Source organism: Orcinus orca, chromosome 10, assembly GCF_937001465.1.
Source record: "Orcinus orca chromosome 10, mOrcOrc1.1, whole genome shotgun sequence".
In the NCBI taxonomy this organism is placed as follows: Eukaryota; Metazoa; Chordata; class Mammalia; order Artiodactyla; family Delphinidae; genus Orcinus; species Orcinus orca.
This window is the reverse complement of record NC_064568.1, coordinates 5,384,913-5,400,495: the sequence shown is the minus strand read 5'-3', so window position 1 is coordinate 5,400,495 and position 15,583 is coordinate 5,384,913. Positions and strand designations below refer to the sequence as shown.

The 15,583-nt window shown below is 45.9% G+C and overlaps 1 protein-coding gene and 1 long non-coding RNA gene across 2 annotated transcripts in view; both read left to right on the top strand.

Moving 5' to 3' along the window:
- The window catches only part of LOC117203218 (uncharacterized), a 360,640-nt gene that overhangs the window by 122,660 nt on the left and 222,397 nt on the right, over positions 1 to 15,583 (top strand). The window lies entirely within an intron of this gene.
- Positions 8,007 to 15,583, top strand: part of SYN2 (synapsin II) — a 216,248-nt gene continuing 208,671 nt past the window's right edge. The window contains exon 1 of the mRNA XM_049715554.1: positions 8,007 to 8,566. Within this exon, the coding sequence (XP_049571511.1) occupies positions 8,178 to 8,566 (389 nt within the window). The 5' untranslated portion in view covers positions 8,007 to 8,177. The remainder of the gene's footprint in view (positions 8,567 to 15,583) is intronic.

Below are 15,583 nucleotides of genomic sequence, written 5' to 3'. Positions count from 1 at the left end.
TGTGGTTGTTCCACCATGCCACGCTAGAAGGCGTGGGGAAGGGTATCCCAAGCAGACAGAACAGCTTGAGCAAAGGCTTGGGGGCACACTAGGGATGACACGGGGCTGATTTTCTGGAACCCACGGCTGCCACGCTCTCTAAACTCTAGCACTTTCCAAAGCACTCACTATGGCTTGTGAGAAAAGCAAGTGGCAAGTGAGTGTTCAACACTTCCTCCTAGAGCTGGAAATTACAGTTTGCATCTCAGCTCTTCTACGACAGGCTGTATGATCTTGCGAAAGTCCCTTCCCCTCTCTGAGCCTCTGTTTCCTCATTTGTTTAAATGAGCATGTGATTCCTACCTTGTAGAGCTGTTATAAGAATTCAAGGCAACGTGTGAAGCGTTGAATTACAATCAATCTGTTCAAGGTGACTTTAGGACACCCAGGGCTGGCTTTTGCTGGAGGGGTTGGCTGAATCACCAGGCAAAGGGACTTTTAGATAATTGGATGGGGGATGCCTTCCATTTTCCGAGAAATGAGGGTGCTGGCAGACAGCCTACTGCTAGTCTGCTTCAAATGGACCAGATGCTATTTTGGAGATGAGAAAAGACAGTGGCAGTGTAGGGAGAAGATAAAAACCAAGAAATAGTAGTACTGACCCACTCCTGATCAGGAACAGAAGACAGGCAAGCCAGCCAGGTGTCTTCAGCCCTCGAGAGGGCCTCTAGTGCTGGCAGAGTCCTGAAGATGTGCAGAGTGAAGGGGAGGGGTTGGAGAGAGAGTACTGATGGACTTTCAGGCTGAATCACACTCATTAAAACGACAGTCAAGTGTTTGACCTTGGATTATGACTCTATTTTTCTCCAATCCCTGGAGCTGGCTGTTTTCAAGAGAAGGAGAAGTGGGGCCATCTGCTCAGAGCTGGCCCTGGCACCGAGGAACCTTTCCCTTGGGGACAGCCACGCAGGAACTCATACAATGTGTTGGAGGTGGGAAAGGTTCTTCTCAATGTACGGATATTTACGTTAAGGAGTAATGCCATCAATGCCTCATGCCATTTCACCAAAAGAGAAGATGTCTTTTTCTTTTTAGCCCAGATCCTCAGGTTCTCAGCAGAGATAGTACAACCATACCTTCTAAATAAAATCTTCACATAGAGGCTGAGTCTATGAATCTCATCCTGACCTCTTCAGAAAATGGGAGACTCAAAAAAAATTGACTGCAGAATATTACATCGCTCTTGAGCTATTAAGTGGTGAGCCAGGGATTCAAATATTAGTCTGTCTCCAAATCAGAACATAAGTTTCATTACATTTCTTTTTTAAAAATAATTGCTATCATGGATATGCACTTACCATGTGCCAGACACTGTACTGGGCAGTATTTTTACATGATCTCGATATTCTTCAATAACTCTGCAAAGAATGATTAACCCCACTTTACAGATAAATAAACTGAGTCTCATTAATGAAATTGCATGAGGCTGCCTTGCTAATAGGTGGCTGAAGCAGAGGATAAACCTGCATGGGTCTGACACTAAAGATCTAATTGATCCACAGTCTGGGAGTGGTCAGCAGGATGGGGAGTCAAGGGCTGCTCACTTCCTGTAAACAGCTAATTTACTGGCATCTTGTAAATATCTCTTCCTACCACCTGGAAGGCACCTCCCTGAAGAGGAACTGTACCAGAGGTAGAAGGAAGGGGTTGCCTTCTGCACTGACTTGTACAGAGAGCTCAGCTCCTTCCCTGCAGTGGGATTAAATGCTAAGTGGAAGGGATGCTCTTTTATTTATCCGTGAAGTGGTGTGCAGATGCTGCTAAAAAGCAACCTCTGATGAATCCTCTGAGCTTCCCAGGCAGGGAAACCCACTCTGTGCTGCTCCTGCGCACATGACAGAAATGTTCCTCTATCACCATGGCAACAGCCAATACAACAGCATCCCACAAGAGGCCAGAGCTGCTCTGTGGGGAGCTGTGGTCCAAGCTTGGTGGGAGTAGGAGTGGGGTGCATGGGGGAGGGGTGTCTCATCAGCTAGATTCTTCTTGCTTGAGGCTAGCTTGTTGCTGGGGCAGGAATGTTTATACGGGATTCCAAGCCTCCTGTGTCTGAAGGAATCTGGGCAAAGGGAGATGGCAGGAAAGCTGAGGAGGGCCCAGGGGGCATATTACATTTTCCATGGCTTCCAATAAATGTGTTTATTAGGCAAGCTGCTGATGGATCGCACCTTTCTAAGGGGGCTGTCAGTACACCCTAGTGCAGAATTTCATGGGCTTTGCAGACAACGAGACCTGACTTCTAGCTCTGTAACTTTTTAGTTCAAAGATCTCATGTTAGTTGGTGTACCCTCTCTGAAGTCTAATTGCTTCATTGGTAAAAGGGGGATATTTAACACCTCCCTTGTGGGAGATTAAATGACATGACACATGGACAGTTTCTGGCATCTGGTCAGCATCTAATCAGTTGTAGTTATTATGATGTCCCCAATACTGTCAGAGAAATGGAGACTTGGCAAGGGGACCATCTCTGACTCCCTTAAGTCAGGGGTATTGGAATTAGAAGTCATGCCACCTGTGTTTCTTCTGGGCGCCCCGGCTTCTCTCTCTTCCTAAAGCCATCTCAGCGTTCAGTGTTTGCCCCTGTGTTCCCTGGCTCAGCCCGGTGACGTCAGGTGCTTATTTCTCCCTGCGGGGCCCCACCCAGAGAATCCCACAACACCAGACCTTGAGGATCGCCCAGCTTAGCTCCCTCTCCCTCGTCTTCCAGGCCAGGAAATGGAAGCCTGGAGACAGAAGTGAAGTGTCTTTTCAAGGTCCTCCAGAAAGGTAGAAGCCAATAGTTGAAGTGGTTGTTGCATTTATTTTGGGCACGTATGACTAAGCCTGGGAGTAGCGGCTGAGGTCGACCTCGTGCCTTCTATGAATTCTCTTGGGTGTGTAACGTGGGGATACACATGTATGAGGAGAGTCCCTTTTTTATTTAGTTGTGCTACTGGCAAGTTCTGTGATTCCCCTGGCATCAGAAATATTAATAGCTAACATTTGCACAGTGCTTTATGGCTGATAAAATACACTCATATACTTGATCTTATTTAGCTCTTGAAATAGTCCTTCGAGGTCGTTATGATAATTATCGCCATTCTTTTACAGATCAGGAAACTGAGGCTGAACGTGACTTGTTCAGAGCGACACAGTTACCACTAGGCAGATTTAGGAGTTGAACTTATATTTGTGTGATTCGTAAGTATAGCAAAGTGGCCCAGCTGATGTGCCACATTCGGAGAATTCAAAGCTCAGGACATAGCCGTCTTCTGTGCAGAGTGGAGGAGGAGGGCATCCCCAGGGCTGACGGTCACCAAGGCCCACCTGAATAGAGATGGCAAACCCTCAATTCAACCGGGTTCTCCAAACGGCAGGTAACAAGATAGTATGGGAGCAATAATGATGCCTCTTCCAGGAAAGCTTTGTCGCCTTCAAAGTGTTCTCATATTATCTCATGAGAGGCCCGAGGAAGACCTAATACCCCCGGTTTACATAAGAGGCCCAGGGAGCCGAGCAACTTGTTGAAAATCTGCAAAGCCAACGAGTGATGGAGCCAGGACAAGAACCCACAGTTCCTCAATCCCAAACGCTTTCTACTTCTTTTTAGGGCAGCTGGGTCTGAAGGGGGTCCCTGATCCTGAGGCATGAGCAAGGGCCAAGGTTGGCATGTTCCAGCAAACTTCCTTGTTTGGGAGGAACCAAGACAGTGTGCCGAGGTTTCCCTTTAAGCTTTGTGTTTGAGCTCTGCCTGCAAAAGGCACTTCAATTGCTCCTCCGACCTGTACCCAGCCTGGCTCCCTGTGAGCCTTCTCTGCCGCACTGTTGCTCAAGGGGAAGAGAGAAATCAGAGGGGCGCGGTAAAGCATTTAAATTGGTTCCCGAGTTTAGCAGGATTCTTTCATCTGCAGTCGCCAGGTGTTTACTTGTGTTTACAATTCAGTGGGAAGATAAAGATTACACAAGGAAGGACCTCAAAGAGTCCCAGGCTTCCAGAACTGGAAGAGACTTCCGAGATTCTGATAGAATCAGAATAGTCCGTCAGGGCTTAGTCAGTCACTGAATGATTAGCACAGGGAGATCAGCTCAGTGCTTTGTGACCACCTAGACAGGGGGGATAGGGAGGGTGGGAGGGAGATGTGAGAGGGAGGGGATATGGGGATATATATATATGTACAGCTGATTCATTTTGTTATATAGCAGAAACTAAGACACAATTGTAAAGCAATTATACTCCAATAAAGATGTTAGGAAAAAAAGAAAGAAAGAAAGATGGGAGAGATCCCCCGTCCCCACTTCTTCACTGATTGTTCTGGGAAAAATGCCTTCTACCTGGAGATGGGGAATGGCTGGTTGGTCTCAGAGGGAGATAGGTAGAAAAGGCCCTAACTGCACCAGAATTTTATATTTTATACCATTTCCCAATCCTGCTCCCTCTTCAGTTCCAGAGAAAAGGCAGGATATAAGGTAGATGAAGAGGGCTATATTCTCCCTACATCTGGAACCTAGATCCACAGGTAAGGATACGGGAAAGATTTTCATTACAGCTCATTGAAAACCCAAGCCCATTTATAATACAGTGTCTTTGCATGCTAAAGACACTTCCTGGCAAGGACTCAGTGGAACACGGAGGATATTGTTTTAATCGGCTGTGATTTACATTTGTGCCAACTAACGAAAATCTTCTGATTATACTGAGCTGATTAATAACCACCCATGCCCAATCATAAGAAAATATTCTGTTCTTCCATAAGAGTAATATTCTTATTAAAACCTACCAGAAAATACTTATAAATTAGTGGAATATTTGATAAATATTTTTAATGGTCTTGTGGGCCTCCATGGTATCAGTGAAGGAATCTATAGGTAAGCAGTTCTCTGAGAACGTTCTGATCTACCACCCAAGACTGGGATACTTCCTGTGTGTTGAATGTTACATCAGGCTTTGCAGATCATTGTGAGAGAAGCAGCAGACAGAATTCCTCACTGTGAGGTGCTTGCCATCTAAAACTATAGCTGGACAGACACCAACAAAATAAACACACACACAAGTACAGCCTCTCGGAACCCCTCTTACAAATATTTGAGTGCATTCTACATGCCAGGTGCTATTCTAAGGCTTAAGGAGTATAGTGATAATACAGGGAGGGTCTTTGCTTTCAAGGAATAGATCTATACATTCTTATGACTTATCCAATCCAACTTCCCTGACTTTGCTCTTGCCATCTCCTCCGTCTTGACTGTCTCCCCTATGCTGTCCTGGTTTTCTGAATTCCACCCATTTTACACGGCCTGGGCTCTACCGCTCCTGTGAACTCTCCTCCTACCCCAGAGATCTCTTCTTCCTCTGCCTCCTTTAATCCTCACTGCCTGCTCCACTTTCTGGTCACACACAGACGCTCTGCTATTGCTAATTATGTGTTCACGTGTTTCTGAGTTGTCTTCTTATGGGCAGAACTTGGATTTTCTTCATCTTGAATCTCCTTTACCCTCCAGTGCCTAGCATGATGCCTTGTGTGTATTAGGTACTCAAAACATGTTTGTTAATTGGTTGATTTTTAAATATTATACGTGCTCTACAAGCTTAATGGTTGGGGGGAATTAGTGAAATATATATAAAAAAAGACAACCCACTCATTCAAAAAACTTAAGGTGATACAGTGTCTGAAATCCCATCAGTAGAGATTCATGCCTTTGGAAAAGATTCCTCTCATTTTCTAAAAAATACTCAGTTTAATACATTAAACTGAGTTTATTTACTTAAGTTATTAGTGACATTAGTTTTATTCTCCAATAAACACAAGAACTGAGTTGGGTAAGAGTAGAGCTGGATTCTTAAACAGCAGAGTCCTTGCTATGTATCAGGCACTGTGCTTGGTGTTGGGGTCCAAAGATGACTGAGACACAACCCCATCATTGAAAAGCTTATATTCTAGTCACCAGAATATTTTATTATCATTTCTTCAGGGGCTATGACGAAACCAAGCACAGGCATTGAAACAGCCCACCCTGGAGGATTGAGGGGAGGCTTCCTGGAGGAGTCATCAAGGAACATTCCTGCAGGCCTTCTCTGTCTGACTGCTTTCCCTCATCTCTGATTGTAAACCGTTTCAGATGCCTCAAGACCCATCTCAAATATCACATCTTCTGAGAAGGTATCCCTAAGCCTCACAGGCAGAATGAATCCCTCGCTCTCTGGTGCTCCTAAAACACCTCGCCCATCTTATTGTGGTGATTGTTTCTTTGTCTGTCCTCCCTACTTTCCCCCTCTAGCCCACATAGATGGTGAACTAGCAAACAAGGGACACTTTCCATTCATGTCAGTCTATCCAGCTCTAACCATGCCTGGCACATGGGAGATGGGAGGACCACTGTATAACTATAGTTGACCGAAGACCTCTTGGACATCACTGGGTCTCTGGCTCAGGGCTGGTTTGTGCATCTCCAGTGCCCAAGCTGAGTGCCAGCTGGGATGTAGGAAGCAAGAACTGCCTGCCAACATTAGTGACAAGCTGCTCATTGATTCCATTCAGCCCAATAAATACTTACTGAGAACTAGTTCCAATAAGAATAAGAATCTTGGGCTTCCCTGGTGGCGCAGTGGTTGAGAGTCCGCCTGCCGATGCAGGGGACATGGGTTCGTGCCCTGGTCCGGGAAGATCCCACATGCCACGGAGCGGCTGGGCCCGTGAGCCATGGCCGCTGAGCCTGCGCGTCCGGAGCTTGTGCTCTGCAACGGGAGAGGCCACAACAGTGAGAGGCCCGCGTACGGCAAAAAAAAAAAAAAAAAAAAGTATAAGAATCTTGCCACCACTACTAGAATGCCTACTGTTTGCCAGGTGCTTTACATACATGCTCTCACTTACTCTGTGTAACGACTTTGAAAAGTGTTATCTCCTTTCACTGGCTCAGGAAAAGAGGCTCAGAGGGCTGATTTGCCCAAGGTCACGTATCACGCAGAGTGGTCTGAATGTAGGGTATATCTGCTGAGTCCTGCTGCAATTCAACATAGGGATTAAAAGTGTATCTCCTGAGAGGTGAAAACAAAGGTTCATGGGGCATACAAGATTCAGGGAGTGCCCATGGGAAGGTGGTAATCAGAAAGCCTTCATGGAGGTCGAGGCAGATCTGGCCAATGAACGAACTGGGAAAAACAAACAGAAAGATCTTAAAGAGGTGACCTTCTTGTTACTACATAGGATACACCAATGCCTGTAAGCAAGAACGCAGAAGGGGTGGCAGAGCCTTAGATATCCCACTCAGGGGTCCTGCATGGGGGGATCTCCAGACTTACACATGTTTCCTCTCTCTTGTGCAAGAGATGGGGGAGAGGAGTAGGTGCTCTGAGGTGAGCCATCCCTAAGGTTCAGGTGCTGAAAGCGCATCCCACACATCCTTCCAAGACAGGTGGAGAGGGTCTGCGTCCCATCCCCTTTCTCCCCAAAGTAGAGGCGACGACCCTTCGCTTCCCCACTAGGTCTTGTCTTGTCACCTTAGGGTGGGGGGGATGTCTTTCTCTCCCAGCATTGAGGAAGGGATAGTTCTTTTTCATCTCACTATAGGGTGTGTGTGTGTGTGTTTGTGTGTGTGTGTGTGTGTGCATGTCCGCGCGCGCGAGGGGAATGGCTTCGTTCACACCTCAGGGTGGGGAGGTTGACACCTTTCTTTCCTTCGAAGGGAGTGGGGCCAGTTTCCCGGACACGGTTCTTTTCTCCCCCAGTCAAAAAGGTGGTAGGTGCTCTGAGCTCTCTTGTCCCTATTCTTGGGGAGCAGGACTAGCTTCCACGCCCTCCCCAGAGAGCCACGCTCAGGTCTCAGGAGGCCTGGTGCTCCCCAGACCGCGTGTCCCCAGCCCCCGAAGGCCCGCTGCTCACAGCCGGCTGCACAGGCTGCGAGTCTGGGGCGGCGCCGGCTCTGCGGCGCGGGGCGGGGCAACCTGTGCCCCCGCCCCCGGCTCCGCCCTCTCCCTGGCGCTGAGCCTCGCACCTCCCCGCCCGCCCGGCCCAGTTGGCCGCGGCTGTCTGCTTGGCTTGCGCGCCGCGGACCGAGGCTCTACCGCCTCAGCCGCCTCAGCCACCTCAGACCCCGCCGCCGCTTCCGTCTCGCCCTCCGCGCCTCCCGGCTCCGCCGCCCCGCGCGCCCTCAGCCCTTCAAGCCAGATGATGAACTTCCTGCGGCGCCGGCTGTCCGACAGCAGCTTCATCGCCAACCTGCCCAATGGCTACATGACTGACCTGCAGCGGCCGGAGCCCCAGCAGCCGCCGCCGCCGCCGCCCCCCGGCCCGGGCGCGGCCTCGGCCTCGTCTGCGCCCCCGGTCGCCTCGCCGGGCCCCGAGCGGAGGCCGCCGCCCGCCCCGGCGCCCGCGCCGCAGCCCGCGCCGCAGCCGGCCCCGGCGCCGTCGGTGGGCAGCAGCTTCTTCAGCTCGCTCTCCCAGGCGGTGAAGCAAACGGCAGCCTCGGCCGGGCTGGTGGACGCGCCCGCGCCCGCGCCCGCCGCCGCCAGGAAGGCCAAGGTGCTGCTGGTCGTCGACGAGCCGCACACCGACTGGTAGGTGCCCGGCCGGCGCCGCCCGGGGCTCGGGGCCGCTCCGAGGATGCTCCGGCTCCCAGGGAGGTGTCAGAGCAACGAAAAGGAGGGTCTGGGGTCCCGCCGCGAGGAGAGGGGGTCCAGCGGGCGTGTGTGTGTCGAGGGCGGGGGGAGGCACTGGTCAGCCTGGAAAGGTGAAGCCTGCGGTAAAATAGTCCCTCAGTTGACTCAAATCCCCCAACACACAAATGCTGGAGCTACTTTATCCAACAGGGAAGAGTCTTAAGAAATAGTCTTTTTTTTTATTTTGAGGGAGGGGTGCAGGGAACAGACTTTTCTGCCTCGATACATCAAAGCTGACGTGAAAAGGGTCCCAGATCCCCCGAGGGACGTGAAGGCCAACAAGAAAGGTTCTGCCTTATGGGCCCCGGGGCGAATCAGGAATGGAAATGGGTAGTTGGGGGCGGGGAAGCGAGAGGGCGAGGGGGTATTTTTTCGCCTGGTCCGATTAAGGCTGGTGGGAGCCAGGTGTACATGGACTTGTTCCCGTGCAGCATGGTGAACTCGTTTAAGAATAATACAATTCTTGTATTTTCTGCAGCCCCCAATATTCTTGTATTTTCCCAAATCTCCAATTTGTGGATTAAAAAAACATTTTGGGGGGTGGGTATGTGTTTTGGGGTGGAAGTGATGTTACTTTTTCCAGCTGGAAGGATGATGACCGAGGTATTCTGTATCATTAAATATTCTGGATCATTAAAGGGACACAAATAAAGAGATGTGCCTTAATGCAGAAGATGGGAAACTTAAAAATTTCTTTGTTGTTGTTTTAAGGGATATTCCAATTTGGAATGCTGAAGGCTGAGGGAATATGTGACCTCTGGTCGATAAAAGCATGAATGAGGTCTGTTTAAGACAAATTAGTTAAAAGAGGCTCTGTTTTATGGAGGAGGAAGTTGACCCAGGGGATGGTTAGGGTGGGAGGTGATAGTGGAATTGACTGGTGAAGGGCTTGAAGAAGTGAAGAGGTGAGGAAAAGGGGTTGCTTTTTCTTCTGGAACATGGCAAGGGTTTTTTTTTGTTTTTTGGGGTTTTTTTCTCCTTTCCTCACAAGAGTTGGGGTTGGAGACTAGACCTAAGTCTTTCCTCCCAAGAGGGAGGCACAGAGGGACCACAGAGCTATTTATCTCCATTTCCTCTTCTGGCTGCTTCCCTGGTTTTCTCTATCATTTTCTCACTGGGAGACCCAGACGGAGAGAGTGCTGGCGTGGCTGTGATAAAAATGAAATGTAGATGTGGAGATGCCCTCCTGCTGACTTGTGTAGTTGGCTTTTTCTTAGGACAGCAGAGTAGAAAACCTGAAGTGACCTTTGTAAGGAAATGACACAGACACACACAAGAGTGTACTGGGGAAGGTAAGAGAGTATATGATGGTGCCATTGGCAGTCCCCTAGGAGAATTACTCTAACTCAGTTCAAATCAACAAGTGCTTATTAAATGGGAAGGGAAGGTAGCTAAGCTTTATTGAGCATCTGTTATATGCCAAACCCTGTACTAGGTGCACTAATATATATCTTATTGAATTTTCACCACCAAACTGAGTCTTAGAGAAAGTAAGTAATGTGTTCACAGTCAAATGGTAGAACCAGAATTTGAACTTAGGCCTACTTGACTCCACTTTTGCCACTCCATTATATTATTATGTGTATATATATATATATATATATATATAATATGTTATATCATTATTATTATTATATTATTAGCAATATTAATAATTGGCCCCCTCTAGGGGCTAGGCAGTGTATGGGCCTTACAGAGAACTCACTCAAATTTGGGAGACAAAATGAAAACATGAAACAGTTAACAAAAAGGAATCTAGAATAATTAGTTGAGACTGGTGTTTCAGGCTTTCAATAAATGGTGTGATTAGAGTTATTGAGAGTAAGGGTCAGAGTTATTGGAGAAAGCTTCACAAAGGATGAGTCTTGAAGAAAGACCAGGAAAAGGAGGGGAGAAATGAGAATGAAATTGGTGCTTCATTTTTTTATGCAAGAATCTTGACCCTCCTGTACGTGGTCCTGATCTCCTTTCCTGTTGAAGGCATTTGTTTTGGGTGTAATTACTAGTTAGGTACCCGCAGGTAGGAAGACACTCATTTGTATGGGTATGTGTTTATAACTGCTTCTGTGGCTTGGGACTTGAAACTCTCCTTGGATAGTATTATTCTCTAGGAAGACTGCCTGCCTGGCACGAACCACAGAACTTGCCTTGCCCAGGAGACTAGACTTCGGATGGAAGAAATAGAAGCCACTTTACTGTAGGCTGACTCCCAACTGTTTTCTGATTTTCTCTAAAGTAATAACATTGATTTATTAAAACTCATAAACCCAGTTTGAGTCTAGTGCTTGACAGCAGTTCTGTGCTTCTGTGTTTCTGTGCTTAATGGCAGTTCTCAGAATTTTGCAGAGTCTGTCTTCTTTTAAGGTGTCTGTATTTGTTAAAAACATCGCAGTTAAGTATTGGTGAGTGGCTTTATTGAAAGGTCTCTATGAGTTAAGGCGCAGATGCCTGTTTATGACAAGCTCAGTGACTTAAAAAGGTGCTTTTTGCTCTAAAGACGGATTTTAATAGATTTGTCTCACAGTTTTACCTACCTAGATAGTATTCTGTGAGCAGGTGTCATACATGCCTGATATTATTTTCCTGGTGCTTGCATAGGAAGTCAGAGTATAGCCTCCGAGTAAAATTTGAGAATATTGGTCCCATTCGAATTATGGAATGCTAAAATACGGAGGGTTATAACAAGTATTTAAATAATTGGAGATTTAAAGGAGGGCTTAAAATAGGCAGCGTCTTAGAGCAGCCTTGATACACAGCAGATTCTTTTGAATTTCTGTAGTGTAATTGTGGGCAATGGAATCTGGGGATCATATCACTGACCAGGTTGATGGGAAAATCGGAGGACGTTCCTCTCTTTCTTTTGCTTGAAATGTGTTTTCATTGGTTGCCTGAGCTCTTTAGGTTAATTGCACATTTGCACATTAACGGATCACTGAAAAATATTTCTGTTCCACTAAAACGTGATATCAAGCTCATTATATACCTTTTTAGTTAATTATTACTTATATATATATATATATATATATATATGCCTGAAAATGCATGTCTTCTTTCAAGGTTCGTACCTAAATTAGAAGTGCAGTTAATATTGCATTTTAACGATGTTTGTGCTTAAACAAGGAACAAGCGTCCATTTGCATATGTTGTTTTTTCTGTGTTTTACCTTCTCACTGGTTATGAGGTAAGTTTTCTCTCAGATTCTCCCCTGCCTCTGTTCCAGTGATTCCAATTCCAGTGATCAAGTGAGCTTTTTCAACCTCGAATGTCTCAATGTTTGAATTTGAAAATCGGTATAACAGGCATTCTAGAGATTATCTAGAGTATCTAGAGATTGCAGATTTGATAAGTCCACAGATGTTTATTGCACACCTCTGTATAGAGTATATATGCTAAGAAAAATGAGACATAGTATCTCTCTTCTAAGATCTTTCCATCTGGCTGGATAGACAAGATAAATACATTAAAAAAAAAGTTTACTAAAAACTTCCCTTTGTATTTGAACTATGGTCCTTGGATCAGCAGAATAGGCATCAACCAGGAGCTTTTTGAACTGCAGATTATCGGGTCCCACCTGATGCCTACTGAATCACACTTTGCATTTGAATAAGATCTCCAGGTGATTCACATGCATATTAAATTTAAGATGCACTGAACTAAAGGGTATGTGATTAGTGCTAAAGATGTGACAACAACACCAAGTACTATCACTTTTTGAGCAACTGCTATATGTCACATGTGATACCGAGTTCTTTGGAAATATCATTTAATCCCTACCACAACAATGTATTGTACTGTAGACGTTTAAAAGAGGGAGAGATGGATGTGGGCTAGAATGGGAAGGGAATGCTTCATGGAAATAGTGAGATTTGAACTGAGCCTTGAAGAATTTAAATCAAAAGAGATAGGTTGGCTCAGTCCAGACAGTGGATGGTATAAGGAAAGTGCACTGGTAGAAAAGAGGGAGACAACCAAGAGACTCGGTTGATGCATTATCTGGGAAGTGCTGGTTCCCATTCTTTTCTGGTCAGTCTTTGGGCATTTCATTAAGAATAGGGGAAGCGCAGAAGTCTGGACCAGTGCTTGTGTGTTCTAGAAAAATATTTGAATTGAAACTTGGGGGGAAAGCTCCAGTGAGGTTTGAGGCTTCTCTCTGCCAAATATTTTATCTACATGTCCTGTTTCTAACACAAACATACTGATTACATTGAATTTCATTGTTCATAGCAACAGTAGCTTATAGCTTAGAATTCTAGGTTATTAGAGCTGGAAGATAATCCGGGTTACTTTATAAATGGGGGAAATTTTTTAAATAAATTTATTTTTTTGGCTGCGTTGGGCGTTCATTGCTGCGCGCGGGCTTTCTCTAGTTGCGGTGAGCGGGGGCTACTCTTCATTTCGGTGCACGGACTTCTCATTGCGGTGGCTTCTCATGTTGTGGAGCACAGGCTGTAGGTGTGCGGGCTTCAGTAGTTGTGGCACACAGGCTCAGTAGTTGTGGTGCAGGGGCTTAGTTGCTCCGCAGCATGTGGGATCTTCCAGGATCAGGGCTTGAACCCGTGTCCCCTACATTGGCAGGTGGATTCTTAATGACTGTGCCAGCAGGGAAGTCCCATAAATGGGGGAAATCTTGTTCTGAAGAAGCAAAGTGGCTTGTTCAAATTTATTCAGAACTAGGATCTAGAATTTCAGTCTTCCTTCTAAGCCCAGAGAAATGGAACAATTTGCCCAAGGTCAAATAAGAAGTTAGTGAGAGAATGGAAACCAGAATTCGCGTCTTCTGACTCTTAAGTTACTCTATGAGTAGATTCTTTAAATTTTACCTTTTTTCTCCTTGAAAATTCTGTTTTTGTCTGCTGCTTTTTTTTTTTTTTTTTTGCTGTACGCGGGCCTCCCACCGTTGTGGCCTCTCCCGTTGCGGAGCACAGGCTCTGGACGCACAGGCTCAGTGGCCATGGCTCACAGGCCCAGCCGCTCCGTGGCATGTGGGATTTTCCCGGACTGGGGCACGAACCCGTGTCCCCTGTATCGGCAGGCGGACTCTCAACCACTGCGCCACCAGGGAAGCCCGTGTCTGCTGCTTTTAAAGAGTCACTGTGGAGTTGTAAGTGCTTAAAAAAGAACCACATGAGCATATTGCACTATATCCCCACTAGCAGTTTCACTGTCTTATTTGTGTTATTGTTGTTTCAGCAAAGGTCATTGTAAAATGGTTGAAGGAGACTCTTAATTAGAGACCTAGTCATCAAACTCCAACAATGTAATAAAGTTAGTAGGACTGCGCTACTATGATGACCTTGCTTTCAGGGACCCATTTTTACCTTAGTGTCCCTGTCTGCCTAAGATTGTTTACTGTCTTTCTGTACCCAAGTTGAGGTCTATGGTAACATTAGCCTTTTCAATATCTTGCTAAGCAAAATGTAATGGAGGCCTAATTAGCAAGTTTTCCAGAATTGCCTACTTTCCCTCATATTTACAAAACAGTTTTAACGGGGATATGTTCAGTGCAGTGGAGCATCTAAACACAAGCCAGGTGCTGGGGATATAAGGTTAAGTTGGGCATAGGCCTTGTCCCCTGGGACCTTCCAGTCGAGTAGGGGAGACGACAGACGTTTAAATAGGATTTTAGTACACTATGGTAATTAGTATGCATAGGATGCTGTGGGAGCAGAGAGGAATGAAGATGTTGTGGTTAGAAATGTTTGTACCATTAAAAATGTGCCACTGTGTATTCTTTGATAAACCATTTTGCCTCTTTGGAGTTTGATTTTCTAAACTCTGTCAAATGAGAGGATTGAAACATTCTCTCAGATCCTTTACAGCACTACATTATTTCCATGTTACAGTTTTTGTGCCATTTTCTTTCAAAAGCTTTAGCTCTATGATTTATTCTATGTGGTAATGCTTGTAAATCTTTGGAAGGGGAGGCATAGGTCAGTACATGGCTAAACATGTCCTTGGATGAAAAGCTCATCTTCGAGTACTCTCCATTCAGTACCCCTTTCTTACAGTGTTGCTACCATGTGGTATCCTGAAAAAAAGGGGCTAATCCTATAATGCCCACTGTGTATGTTTCCTACTCAGTCATGGGAATTGTGGACTTGTGGTTGAATTCCTGTCTCCCTGATAGCTCTAAGAACTTTTGTATACATATGTTGAAGTGTTGGCTAACAGCATTTATTTCCTGATCCCTGCCGTGTGCACTGTGTTGTACAGTTTGCACAACATATTCATACCCAATGTCTCATTTTATCTTCATAATGATGAACAAACAGACTCATAAAAGTAGTCGCTTTCCAAATATTAAATAGCTATTAAGCTCTCCAGCTTGCCCTTTTCTGATGTGCATGAACACCCCACGCTTGCTCTTCCTTCCTTTCTGGAGAACAGCTATTGTACTCTGCTTCTTCCCCTCTCTCAGCCTAGGCGCTAAGATGTCTTTTGTTTACTGGAGCCTTTCTCAGATTTTAGAATCTGTTCTTTCCTTTTTCTTTCTGTCTAGGACCATTCTTCCATTCCATTCCTCCCAAGCACAGCTTTAATCCCTTTCCAGGATATATACCTCTCATCTATTTCTCCGCTCAAGGGGTCTAACAACTTTATGCGGTAACTTTAGCCCGATTTAATCCTACAAAAAGAGGCTTGGGCTTTGTGGGGGGGAAATTGAAGTCCCCTTTCTCTATTGTGGACTTGAATCCTTAGAGGGCCCTAATATTACAATAGCACAGCTGAAGACTGTTTTCTTTTACACTTCCAGGTTTCAGTGATATAGAATGAGTTTTTTGTTGTTCTTGTTGGACCCTGTGATGTGACTCAGGGACACATATGGATATAATTCCCTCTGCAGTCCCTGTCACCCCCTGAGGAATAGCCAATGATGAGAATTTAAGTTCTAGAGAGTCCTATGTTTACTAACAT